At 46.6% G+C, this 13731-nt stretch overlaps 1 protein-coding gene across 1 annotated transcript; it reads left to right on the plus strand.

The window, feature by feature from the left end:
• Positions 1 to 368: 368 nt before the first annotated feature.
• On the plus strand, positions 369 to 11102 carry LOC103913445 (fibrinogen-like protein 1). The gene is made up of 9 exons (XM_009319937.1): positions 369 to 440; positions 586 to 790; positions 2121 to 2205; positions 3106 to 3316; positions 4434 to 4593; positions 6797 to 6894; positions 6975 to 7063; positions 8492 to 8682; positions 9717 to 11102. Exons 3-9 carry the CDS (start codon positions 2131 to 2133, stop codon positions 9904 to 9906), a joined length of 1014 nt encoding a protein of 337 aa, XP_009318212.1. The 5' UTR covers positions 369 to 440; positions 586 to 790; positions 2121 to 2130; the 3' UTR covers positions 9907 to 11102.
• The last annotated feature ends 2629 nt before the right edge of the window (positions 11103 to 13731 follow it).

Raw genomic sequence — 13731 nt, forward strand, 5'->3', positions numbered from 1 at the left:
ACTAATCTGTAATTCTTTGGCCATAACGCAAAGGGAGGCACCCATCTGTTTGTTTTTTTTCCTCTCTCTTCCACAAATGTCCTTGTTTGTGTTAACTAGCAAATCTAATCATCCAGCTCAGAGGAGAGTTACACAACTGCAAACCCCCTGAGATTTCAGTCTAATAGCAAATCTTGCTTAATACCCCCATGTTCCCTTCTTGCTTCAGATTTGCAGCTCCTTTGGCATTACAGCTGTGCTGTGCTTTTACATATAAACCAGATTAAACAGCAAAAGGAATGCTGAACAGAAAAGCTGTGTTATTTCCACCTTGCAGGACTTACTGAAATGAGCCTGGCTGTATTAAACGTGAGATAAAGCTCCCGCAGGGAGCATTAGTCTGAGTGATTCATGTAAACACTTAAAGAAGTCAGTCTTGGTTGAGCTTCCTATCAAATAAGGTGGGTAATGGTGTGCAACCAGCAGAGCCCCTCTCCTTTGGAGAGCATCGCTGATAGAAACCTAACTGTCATTTATCCTTACTGGGAAGCAGCAGGATGAGTATTGGGTAACAACAGATAACCCGGGGTTTGGGTCCTTTTTCAGGCAAGGAATTGCAAGTATCTTTTCTGTGGAACTGCCTAGTGCTGTGAAATGTTCTTCATCTGCGCCCTTGATGTGGGCCATCTGGAGAGGAAAATCTCATCAACCTCTAGAAATGCAGCCAGGTTTATGATCACTTTCTTTTGCAGTTGACTTTTAAGGGAGATAGTCTTATCAGGAGGAGGTCTGAAGGAAAGGCGAGTTACAGGTATGTGCATTTAATACGCGTTGATAAAGGCGTAGATGAAGTTGCTTTCTTTCCCTCTGGTCTGCACTGTCTGGTTTTCAGGAGCCATCGCTCAAACCCAGCCTTCCTGTTAGCTTTTTGCCTCTACCCACATGCTACGGGGCCTGATTCTGACCTCAGCACCAGTGCTGCAGCCACCGGCATGGCTGCTGCAGGGTGGTGTGAATGAACAGCACCAGTGGTCACAGGCTGGGAGGTCCCCTGCTGTAATACTGAACTCTCCTCTCTATGAGCTGAAAAAATGCCACGTGCTGGGGCACCCACCTGCGCGACATCTTTTCTGGGTGACTTCCACAGGGCGCTTCTTATCTCGGCTTGCTTTGGGCCCTGCCTGCCCGGCTTGGCAGACGGCTGGCTCCCCTGTCGCAGTGGCTTTGCCAGCTCTGGAAGCAGCCCTAGAATCAGTCGCTGCAGGGATGCTAATAGAGCCGTAGCTGAAACAAAGCACGTCGCTGAGAGCGTAGAGCTGGGTAGCCAAGTTTCTGCAGCACTTCCAGATGTGAAGCGGGGGAGTTGGTTTTAGCCTATTTTACAGATTTTTTTAATTCTTTCTGATTATTTTTTTTTTAAAGCACCATGTAAGCACACTGCGAACAATTTGTACTGTTTCTTTGCGTTCAGCTGCATGTTCCCGGTGGTGGTTGCTTAGCATTTTTTCTAGCTGAGACCTTCCGACTGATGCCCCGTCTGTGTGCTGGGGCAGGTCAGCAGCAGAGATCTCTTCCACCGAAATCTGAGCAAGAACTGTCCCATGCCCACTCTGTCCCATGTGTGACTTCTGCCCTCGGACTCCAAGGTAATCCCGTCCTGACAGACCGCTCCACGGACCGAGGAGGGGCAATGCCTACGCTCATTCAACCAGGAGGCAAAATTCCTCTTAACTTTAGGGAGTTTGGGCTGAATAAGGACTGTGTGATTTTGGCCAACGAGTTTGGCAAGGAGTGCTCCAAGGAGGCATTATTGCTGAGTAACTTCCCGTCTGCGTGGGCACTCAGGAGAAGGGTCAGAGGCTGCTGGAGACTCACATCAGGTATTTATTTCTCCAGGGAAGCAGGAGCTTGGACCCAAACCTTGGTCTACCTGTCAGCATGCTGCACTGGTGCTTCAGCTTCTCCCTAACATGCATCTTAGGGACCAACATCACCGATTTTGTCCTGCCTGTAATTTCAAGGAAACTCCTTAACAAATCCTGCAGCATTGTCTGGGGAATTAAACATGATTGTGAGGGGGGATTAAGTTGTGAGAGGAACTAAAGAAACCTTCTGTGCAGCCTGTCAATGCTTCTTTTCAGGTGATAGGAAATGAGTGTGATGATGCCCTGGTTCCTGCTGCTCCTTCTCGTGGTCGGCTTCAGCTCACCTGCACCCAGGTTTTCGGTGCGTATCTCTTAGCCAGCCTCTGTACAACCTTCCAATGTCTGCAGCAGGTCCCTGTGTGCCTCCAGCCTGGAAATCCTCTGTGGAGGAAAACCAGCAGGCCTAGAAGAAGGAAGAGGCAGCCGGGAGGCCGTGTTTGAGCACGCTTGTCAGTCTGCTGTCCTGGGCAACTGCTTATTTTGCTTATGCCTAGAACTGGTTCTGACCTGGTATCACTCAAGCCAGCTTGCTCAGAGCAAAAATAGTAACTGATTCTTATTTCACAGGTTTGCTTGGTTGTCTTGGAAGAGAATTTGCTCTGTTTTGTTATGTTTTTAATGGAGTAACACCAGTCACACACTAGGTTGTTGCTGAAAATGTTTATCCCTGTCAGTGTGGGCCAGATTTTGGCCTTGGTTATGGTAATGCAGCTCTGAAGTTACTCCACTGATCCTGGTAGGCTCACTGCTTTCCGCTGATTTGCACCAAATATCAGTTCTTTTATCTTCCAGTTTTACAAGAAGATGTTTCTGGAACCTCACTGGTTTGGCCTGGCTGCAGTGCAAGAGCCATTTTTTCCCCCCTCTCACTACCCTGAGCAGTTTCATAGTCTGCAAACACTCCCTTTGAGTTCACTAAATGGGAGTCAAGACGAATTATTTTTATCCAAAGTCATTTTCTGCGTACCTGATCATATTCTGGTCTGCTCTGAGCAGTGGCAAGATCATTGTAGAAAACCCTTTTCCACTGGGTTCAACTCAACAGCCCATGCTGTACGCAATTCGTGTATCTTAGAGACCATCGTCTTGATCCACAGAGGCAGTGTGACATGTTAGGATCAAGAGGAGAGAGATACTCCTTCTCTCTCTGTTCTTACCACTGACTGAAGCGTGGGGTTTTTTTGTTTTATTTTCTCCACAGGAAAAAGATATCTGCCTCCTAGACAACAATAAATTAAGACAAAGGTTACAACAGCTTCAAGACTTGCTTTACTTATATGAACTGCAAATGAAGGACATCCTGGAGAACACTTACCATAGAACAAAAAGTGGGCTTTTCTCAGGCAACAGGAGCATGCAGCATGAGACGCTTTTACCCACAACCAGTGGAAATTTGATAGTCTATGACCAAGGTACGGTTTGCAGTAGTGTATGTGGAAATTTCAGCTTGCCACAACGTTTATTTCTCCCTGCAGCGTCCCAAGTGTCATATTTTATTTCTGCTAAAAGTTTTAGAATTTTTAAAGTGGATTGTGTTTTAAAATGGAGTCAGATACATGGGAAGGAAAAGGGCAGACTGGTGGCCCTGGTACCAGCAGACATTCCCTGGGTCTGGAGTCAGCTGGCCCAGCTTTAGGCAGCGACCGCCCAGGTACAAGGCAGACATCTGCAGCTGGGCTTCTCACCTGGGACTCTGGTGCAGAGAGGAACAGGCACCTCTCAGATGTTTTCCATCAGACCTGCTTTAGACATCTGCTTTAGGAAGAGATGGGTCTTGCTCTTGAAGAGTCCATTTTCCCCAAGTGACTTACGGGAGCCCAGAGTGCCTGGCTCAGCTGCCAGCATTGAAACCGGTTCGGAGGAGCCCAGCCTCCCTGTTCCTCGGCTCCTCCATCACTTCTGTGGCACCGTAGCAGGCGTGCATACTCTGTTCCTTGGTGTCACTTTGAGAACACGGTCATAACTGGAATTGTGGCCTGTGGCCAAGATTTTCTCCTTCATGGGCATTACATTGAAAGTGTGAAGCACTGAGGTCCTGAAAGGCACTCTCCTGATACAGCCCTGGTAGAGCCTGTCACAGGAACTTAGCCTCTTATTTTAGAAATTTTGGGCCCCAATCCAATCTGAAGTACGGCTGAGGTTATCTTCCACATGGAAATTAGCTTCCCTGCAAATGATCTTGCAGACAGAGCCAGCCCTTGTCCTGCATTGCTCCCGTGCTATAGCCCCAGCCTGAGCTGCAGCCGCCCCGTATCTCACCAGAGATTTGGGAATGACTCCCTCAGAGGGCATGGCTGTAAAGGCTCTCAAGCCTTGCTGCTCTACATCAGGCCCAGCAGTTTGCAAACCAGCATTACTAGTACATTACTGAACCATTTGCTTTGGCTTTGTGGGACTTGAAGAGCTATACACCCGCTGCCCGAGCGTCCTTGTCCCATATAGCCTCTCAGCAATGTCTTTTCTTGGCTGCATATACCCCTTCGCTTTCTCCCCCCCCGCTGTTTAACAAATCAATATTGTGCTGCCTAGATTGCTCTGCAGTGTATAATCAGAAGAAGACCAAAAATGGCTACTACCGGATCAGGCCCAGGGCAGACCGAGAGCCTTTCCTGGCATACTGTGACATGTCTGACGGTGGGGGGTGGACCGTCATTCAGCGGCGGAGTAACGGCAAGGAGAATTTCAACAGGTGGGTGCACCATAGTTGCATCAACCGGGCTTGCAGTCAGGCCTCCAGCTCCCACCCCCCGTCCTGCTGCCTGGCAAAACCCAACATTTGAGAAGCAGGGTATGCAAGCCTATACTTTAGTGATGATACTTCTGTGCATTAGGACAATGTGGAGGTATATATTGGTAGCAGGAGACCATTTTCAAAATGAACCTGTAACACCTTTTCCATGGCTTCTCTGCATTTGAGTAAGTAAGTGTGTACATGTGTGTATATTTGTTTTATCATTATTGGAGACTGTCAAAGGCTCCAAATCGGCAGGTATCTGCTGCCAACACAAAGTCTGAGACCTGTTGAACATATTATCTGTTCTCTTATCATGAATTATGTTCAGAATGCTGTAACATTTATTTCCTTATTCAGATCATTCAAAAAGATGCCACTGGTCCAGATTGTCCTTTCTCTATGCAAAATCCCAGAGAGGTGACTTTCACCTGGAAATCTCCAGGAGGAGAGACGCTCTGGTAGCACAGTAAAGAAGAAATGTCCCCATGCAGATTAATTCACTATCACAGCACACACAATTTCAGGGCATGCCTAGTGTCTCTTACAGTGAATGCAGTCCATTGCAAAGCTACCTCAACCGGCTCTGAGATGGCTTGCCCAGAGACTGGTAGCTATCCAGCCATGGTAGTTCAGCTCTCAGCATAGGTGAATGAAAAACATCCCGAAGAGGAGCGTTGACTAGTATGTAGGTCAGGCAGAATTGATATCCCTAATAACAACATAAGAGAGGGAATAAACACAGGGTTAGCAAAATTGGAAATGATGATACACAGGAAGTATATGTGAGTATCAAGGATAATACATAAATAACAGAGGAGATTTTAAGAGAATGAAATGATGAGAAGAAAGTAACAGCAGGAGATTTCTCCCAGAAAGAGGAAGCCAGAGAATGCTGATGAAAAATAAATATATATCTTTGAAGCACAAGTTGCCACATACAAACAGTAATCCCATGAAAAAGCAGAGGTGAGAGTGGTCAATGATTCAAAAATAGATTTGAATGGAACTGGACCACAAAGCAGAACCAGATATTTTCCTTTTAACTTCATCTGGAAGCTTTTGTCTGAAGCTTCTATTCCGTTTCTGATTCTTCACAATATCACATCATATATCCAAGATTGTAACATATTTTAGACTGCAGCATTAATTTCCAGCCAGGAGTGCATTTGAGTTATGACTTTCTGAAGAACAATATCAGATGCATTGCTGAAGACCAATATGACAGCTGCTGCTTCCCCTCCCATCTAACTGACAACCTCATTCTGCGAGCACTGCATCTGGCAGTTTGAAGGTTTGATCCTAATATATGTGTGTGCACAGGTTTAGCAGGCAAAGAATCATAGAATCATAGAATAGTTTAGGTTGGAAGTGACCTCTAAAGGTTGTCTAGTCCAACCCCCCTGCTGTGGGCAGGGACATCTTCAACTAGATCAGGTTGCTCAGAGCCCTGTCCAACCTGACCTTGAATGTTTCCAGGGATGGGACATCCACCACCTCTCTGGGCAACCTGTGCCAGTGTTTCACCACCCTCAGCGTAAAAAATTTCTGCCTTCTATCTAGTTTAAATCTACCCCCCTTTAGTTTAAAGCCATTCCCCCTTGTCCTGTCGCAACAGGCCCTGCTAAACAAGGGGGCCGCCATCTTTCTTATAAGCCCCCTTTAAGTACTGATAGGCTGCAATAAGGTCCCCCTGAAGCCTTCTCTTCTCTAGGCTGAACAACCCCAACTCTCTCAGCCTTTCTTCATGGGAGAGGTGTTCCATCCCCCTGATCATTTTCGTGGCCCTCTTCTGGACCCGCTCCAACAGGTCCGTGTCTTTCTTATGCTGAGGGCTCCAGAGCTGGACGCAGTACTCCAGGTGGGGTCTCACCAGAGCAGAGGAGAGGGGCAGAATTTCGACCTGCTGGCCATGCTTCTTTTGATGCAGCCCAGGATACGATTGGCCTTCTGGGCTGAAATAAAATGAAAGAAGTAAGCTGTGAGTTGTATTTACTTCTAAGGCAGAGTGACAAATCTCAGCTCAGCTTGTGGTGAATCAGATACTTTTAGAAAACAGTGTCTAGAGATACAGCTGAAGTTTTACTTGTTACCATAGCTAAGCCTCACAAACTGTCTAATTCCCTCACGTGCTGAAATTAATATTTGTATCTCACTGCAGGCAATGGGATGATTACAAGCTGGGATTTGGGAAATTCCAGGGCAAGAATGATGAATACTGGCTAGGCAACGACCACATCTATGACCTGCTTGCTAGAGGTGCCAGTATTTTCCCTCCACAAATTTCTTTCCAGTTTGCATGCGATAGTTCATTTAACAGGATGCCGCTTTGTGTTTAGGAGAGAGCTCATTAAAGATTGACCTGATGGACTGGCATGGGGAAAGACGTTATGCAGTCTATGAAAATTTCCAGCTTGCGAATGAGCAGGTAAGAAATGGAGAGAGTGGCGATTTGCTTGTTTTATCTGTGAGGGTGGGGCATCTGCATGTGCAGCATCAGACTTCAGTATCAGGGTTGTAATTACAGCTCTGCAAAACTTACCCGCTCTGGTTCCCTGGGATTCCTGGTTTGGCTGACCGACAAACGGCCCTGGGAGCAGGGACGTAAGCCTGGGACTTCTTCCTCACAACCGCTGAGTGCCCAAGCCACTGGGTGACAGGATCACGTGTGCTCCCTTGCTAACTCTGCTGCTGCACGGAGGGCAGCTCTCTGCCGCAGGGCACAGGGGCTCCCACGTGTGTTTGCCTCCAGCCTCATGGTTAAAAGAGCCTTCCGTGAGGGAGGAGATAAGGGTTTGAACCTCTGCAAGGAAACTGAACCCTGTTCTCCCACTTCCTAGGAGAGTGTTTTAGGCTGTCACATAAAAGGCAATCACCAGAACAAACACTTTCTACTTTGTTTTAAAGGAAAACAGTGAACTCTAATCAAAGCTTTGAAAGAGCAGTTCTAAGTTCCTACCTTGAAGAGAGGTACCTGTAAGCACTGCACTTAGTGCTACAGGCACAGAAAGCCCAAAGACAGACAGATCCCTGTATTTTCATGTTTGCGTTCTACCTTTAGACAGTGTCCTGCTCAATGCAGGTGCTGTTCTTTGCAGGCTTGCCTTTCTGAACACCGCGCATAAGTAGCCCAAATACCCAACGACATGAGTTCCATTGCATGGACCAGTCCTAGTGCCAACTCCATCATCGCTCTAGAAATGTATGCATTACATTGTTTGCAATTAGAGTTTTCTTATGAAAAGTTGGAACAGCTTCATTTTCATACCTTACTGCTATTTTTCATAAATAAAAGTGGAATATAATGACAGGAAAAAGCCCACACCACAAAAGTAATCATCCACCTCACATCAAATGTCTCTTAGATCTGTTAGCTGTGCACAATGGAACTATTCCTCTTAAGTATTCCTGCCAGGACAGGACCATTTAGCTAGAAATCAGATGGCTTCTAGTCTTCTAGTTCTTGGAGGAGCAAAATTCCTGAGGAGTTATTCTTGCTGAACAACTGATCAGTTTATGAAGGCAACTACTTGGCACAGTTTCCTGCCAAGTTGTTTTTGATGAGCTAGGAAGAGCCCTCCAGCTTGTTGTATAGTGTATCAAATGGTTATTGAAAGACAATAAAGCCTGAAGCCCTGTGTAGCAGCAGCAGCAATTAGCAATCCCTTCTGGAAGTTTAAATCCCGTATTGATCTACACTAGGATCATTAAAGCATGGGGCCGAAAGTCACCCTTGACTTCAACAGCCATGCCTTTGGCAGTGAATACAACGGCCAGAGCAAATCTGATGTCAAAAATGGGAGGAAGGGCAGAAAGAGCTGATATCATGTTTCACATGCTTCACATATTCTTGCAGGACAATTACAGGTTATGGTTTGGCACCTATTCTGGTAACGCAGGCGACGCTCTGTCTGGTGGGAGCAATTTTGAAGATCAGTGGTCAGCCTCTCACAGAGGGATGCAGTTCACCACATCTGACAAGGATCACGATCGATTCCTGGCAGGCAACTGTGCATTAGAAAACAAGGGTGGTTGGTGGTTTAACAGGTATGGAAAACAGGCGATTCCTCTCGGGTGCATAGGGTGTGGGTGGCTGTACAGCTGAGAGGACTTGCCTGCCTTACAGCAGCTGGGGGTTGCTGTGTGCGTTTTCCACCTCGTACAGCCAAATCTAGGATGTTCACACCTACAGATCCTCAAAGGAAAGCAATGTGCTTCTTTCATTATGAAGCAAAGCAGGTAAGTTGCATTCATTTTAAGAAACTGGGCCACAGGTAAGTTGCATTCCTTTTAAGCAAATGGGTCAGAATAAATGCATAGGGGGAAATGACCTGGAAGGAAAAGAGCCCAATTAAAATTCCTTAAAGTGCTTTGGGTTATATCCCAGGAAAGAAAACAATTGTAGCCACTGCAAGGTGAAGTGTGTACAAAGGACATTTCTCTGTTGTGGAGCATGAGTCCTGATGGTATGTTTGCCAGTTGGGCATACCCTACACGTCAACGGAGAGGGACTCAGGTTCACCAGCGCTGGGAACATGGACACACCACGCTCAGTTTTTCTCTGCTTTAGTGCAGGATGAGCCTCTTCTTTGACCAGGCCCTCATCCCATACAAATTGAAATCAGTGGAGCTACAAAAATGTACATTGATAGTGGGATTTACCTTGATTAAAAGACATCTGCAATTTAGGTGTCAATACGTAGCTGCCTACACTTGAGCTAGAGCCTACCAAATGGCACTACACCCCTCTGTTTAAGCAACTGAATCATGTCCCTAGTTAATACGCTCGAAGTAGTCAACAGGTTGAATTATCTGACCAGCGTAGGCGTCTACTTCAGGATGACCCACATACTTCCCTGGGTTCCACTAAATGCATTAACCAGATCTCCATAGGCTATAGTAGGACTTTAGATAACCAGTTCAGTACAGACAGATCTATCCGGGTGTCTGAACCTGTCAATGAATCCCGCCCTGGTATTTCTAAATGTATGTTGTGTGAAAATTGTACTTCACTCTAATGATGCAATGTCTTCCCGTGCTAAACCTGATCTCCTTTTTTCTCTCTCCTACATCGTTACAAGGTGCCATGCCACAAACCTCAATGGACGATACTACAAAACAGGAAGGTACAATGGATCCCATGACGATGGCATCGTTTGGTCTACGTGGCATGGCATGTGGTACTCGCTAAAATACTCGGCCATGAAAATCAGGACTCCGTTCTTTGTTGACAGCGAGAGCGGAGACGGTGAGAACAGTCAGGGCAGCTGAAACCTGCTGCTTTGGAGAGAAAAGAAGTACACGCTGAAATGAATTGTGTAAGTTAATAGCCAGCCCTCTGCTGCTGCCAGTCGCCAAACCTGCACTGTGATAACTGGAGTTGCACCCATTTCTACTAGCTGAAGCTAACATCGTGAGTTGTTTGAGCACAGCCAGCCAACAATTTAATGGAAAACATATGGATCTCAGTCATGGAATAACCACAGTTTTCTTTTTCAGCAGTTTTCAGGACTTCATTGGAGAGTGTTTATGAAAACCTCTCTGGACCTTGAATGATCAAGCATGTTCTTCTAGCTATCTGTACTCTTCAAGGGCTAAATCCTTCCCATCTTGATTTTAACCATCAGTGCCTCAGTTATGAGAACGTAAGAATAGAAACAAGAAGGTGATGGGGAACTGGACTTCATGTGGTGTGCCCTTGTTAGTGCTTTGTTCTGGATCGGGAGAGTGTTTTTAAGCAACTCTCCCTATGGTCCCCAGTTGCCACACTTCAGCTGCAGAACGCTCCTGGAGTGTGTGAAACCAAACCAGTGGATGGACGTGCTCCAACTGCTAACGGGCATCCAGACTACGGCCACTTCAAAGTAACCCCCCCCAACACGGACAGTGCGGACACCGAGTTTCAGTGCCAACAGCTTCCCGCTGCAGATCCACTTCTATAGCACACCTCGACACAGTAACGCAGGCAAAGACAATGCTGCCGGCCAGACATAAGCCCCAGATTAAAATCAGGCAGATTTTACTAAATTTAAGATGAGCACAGATATTCTTAGGAGTTCATAAAATGCAATCATGATTCATTTGCACGTTCTCGTGTAATTTACCAGATAACTTTGAGTTAGTGAAGGGGAATCAGAAAGTGGAAAGTGATTGAACCATAAGGCACACTGCTTTCATTGTCTCATCAGAGTGAAATGAAAGAGCAACACAAATGACTGAAAGAAATGGAATACTGAAAATTTATTTTCCACAAGTTGTGAATAACAACAGTTAAAAACGTACAGTAATATCAGCTTGATGCAAATCATTTAACTACCATGTTGTAGAATGAGCCTATTTTTTTTTCTGAATTACAATCATTTTTTAAACTGGTAGCTCTTTTCCATTTATTTGCTTTTAGATCCATACATATTGTAATTTGTATTATATATCCATAAAGTGTGAAATAAAACCATCTGAGTAGGACTTAACACTTTGTATCTGGTTTTCAACAGTAGGAACTTGAACAGAAATATGGATGAAAATCTTGAGGAAGCTCGTAATATGAGAATTTAATTCTTCTGGTGTTGGCTCTGGTGCTTCTGCACCTGCTGTCCTGGGTCGTTTAGAGGGTCTGCAAGGGAAGTTTAATTTCCACGGCTCAAGCTGTCGTGGAGACAATGCAGAGACATGCAAAGGTTCAGTGTAAAACTTGGTTTGGTTCCTCTGCTTTGTCAAGAGGTAAACCCTGTTCTCCCTTCTTCCTAGACATCCCAGCGATTGCAAACGTGAACACCAGAGCGCAATGGGCCAGCACCCCAGGGAGCCGTGCTCCTAAAGCTGTGCCCTGGCAAGACTGCACCGCTGCCCTCTTCCCAAGCGCTGGCACATACCCACGTGGAATGAAACTTGCACCTACACCTCTGAAATGAGGTTGCCCTTGTGAAGAAAGGAGTGTGGACAACCAGCACTTACTATTTCCTTTCTGATCACTACTTCTGTATTTTACAGCGGTAAAATCTTAGTGCAAGGTTGTAACTGCATGTTGGGAACATAAGGAATCACTGTGCACAGGTTGTAACTATGTGGCCACTGATGCAGTGCTGAGGGCAGTAAGGACAACTTTTGTCCAGGCAGAAGACACAGAGAAATGTGAGTGAAATAAGGTGGTGTTAATGCCTTCTGGCAGAGGATGCTCAACCCCATTCTTCAGCAGAGGGCTAGGGAAGCAGGGTAAAGATTACAGACTGGTGATACTCAACTCTGCATGCTGGGAATCAACCACAGCACCGAACACACAACACTAGTGGTTTGAGAGTTCATTGAGCAGCCGATAACCCATCTGATAATGGAGTAATAAGCTGGAGAGAAAGTCAACAGGGCTTAGTCAGACAACTGCTACCCAGTCCAGTTTCCCAGTGAGTGAGCAGTGAGCGATGTAAAAGTCCAGGGTACGGAGCCCGTTTCGCCCTGTGTCAATATGGAGAGGCAGGCATTACAGCTGGACTGCCTTCAGCCAGCATCAATATGTTACGGTGCTTTTTTCTCTCTCCGAGAGAGAAAAAGGGGCCGAGATCTGACAAGCTGGGAGGGAAGGGGTCTGCCTTGCTGTCTTAGATGCAAGATGTACCCAAGTCCACCTAACGCATTACAGTAGCTGTTCTGAACGCAGCCCAACATTGAGACAAGGTTGCAGGCAGTACCATCTGGCTTAGAGCAAGGCTCCCCCTCCCCTGCCCTCCTGCGGCACAGAGAACCCCCTTGGAGATGCAGGGGTCACATGGCTTTGTGCAGGACCCTGCAACTCCCACAGCAAACCCTAGGAAGTGTCTCAGAACCCTCTTTATCTTAATAAACAGGGTAACATGCCACTAGCTGAGTACTTACTTGACCTGAGGGCTACCGCCAAGCTCAAATCACTCCCACTGAAGGTTAGGGGAATGCTTGCTGAATGTTGCTGTGCTGTACATTTGCTCTCCCGTTTCTCCAGGGTCTCCCATGCTGAGGCTCACCAAAGCTGTAAATAGATATGGTAGCACTGTAGCTCCAACGCTGACAGATCACTGCTTCAGGGCGAATGTGCTTCCCATGGCGGAGGTCACCTTACCACAGGGGTGGCAAGTAACCTGAGCAGCAATCGCTTCAGAGGTCTGATTTCCAGCTCATTTAAGTCAATTTAAAGACTCGTTACATTTGATTAGCTTTGGATCACTCTTCAAGTGTGGACATGTTCTCAAATATTTTAAACAGCATTTCAAGCTGACAGCTTATGGGAATGTGTGGCCGGTACGAACACCACGCTGGGCTGAAGGGCTGAACGCCGACAACGTGGCGTGCTGGCGCAGCTCCTGGGAAAGAGGGAGCTCACATCACCCTGCGAGTCGGATCCGGCACTCCAGCTGCAGCTGCAAAACATTACCCATCAAAAAGGCCATTCAAACGGCGGGGTTTGACTCTGGCGGCCAAATGCTGAGAGTCGTGCTCCTCCTAGGCTGTCACAGCAAGCCCTCCCACTGTGCGCCTGTCAAGTTAACCTGCGCATGCTTTGGACACTTCAGTGGGGTGCCATCAGTAGCTGGCTAACGCACAGTGATGCTGCTCTCCCTTGAAAATTGTTGTCGGTTTGGAGGAGAAAAAAAAAAGTGTGGGATTGGGAAATCTATCCTTCCACTCAGAAAGCCAGTTTTGAGAAAGATAGCAGCCTACTGCCAGAGAACTAAGCACATGCTCGTTTTTCCTTTACACCCACAAGGCAGGTTAAAGGGCACGTAGGGTTTGGCTCCTTATGGGAGAGTTGTTCTAAGACCGACAGTCCTCTGCCTGAACCTACTTTCTCCCACTCCATCCTCCACGGGCAGCATCTCCTCTCAACAGCACTCCCCTGGTCTTTGCAAACTCCCTGAAGAGACGGTTATCCTAACAAATGGCAAGCAAAGTCGTTCTCACCGGCCCGAGCTCTGTTTCTGTTGCTAACTGGGGTTTCAACCCAGCTCTGAATGCTCGCAGCAGTGTGTGATTGCCCGTTTGTGATCTCTGGTTTTAAAGCATGACAAAAACCACAATGTAACTTTGTACTTCACCACGAGATTCTCCAGGAATCGCCAGATGTTGTCAAGC

This window comes from Pygoscelis adeliae, unplaced genomic scaffold (genome assembly GCF_000699105.1).
Source record: "Pygoscelis adeliae isolate BGI_AS28 unplaced genomic scaffold, ASM69910v1 Scaffold32, whole genome shotgun sequence".
Taxonomy (NCBI): domain Eukaryota; kingdom Metazoa; phylum Chordata; class Aves; order Sphenisciformes; family Spheniscidae; genus Pygoscelis; species Pygoscelis adeliae.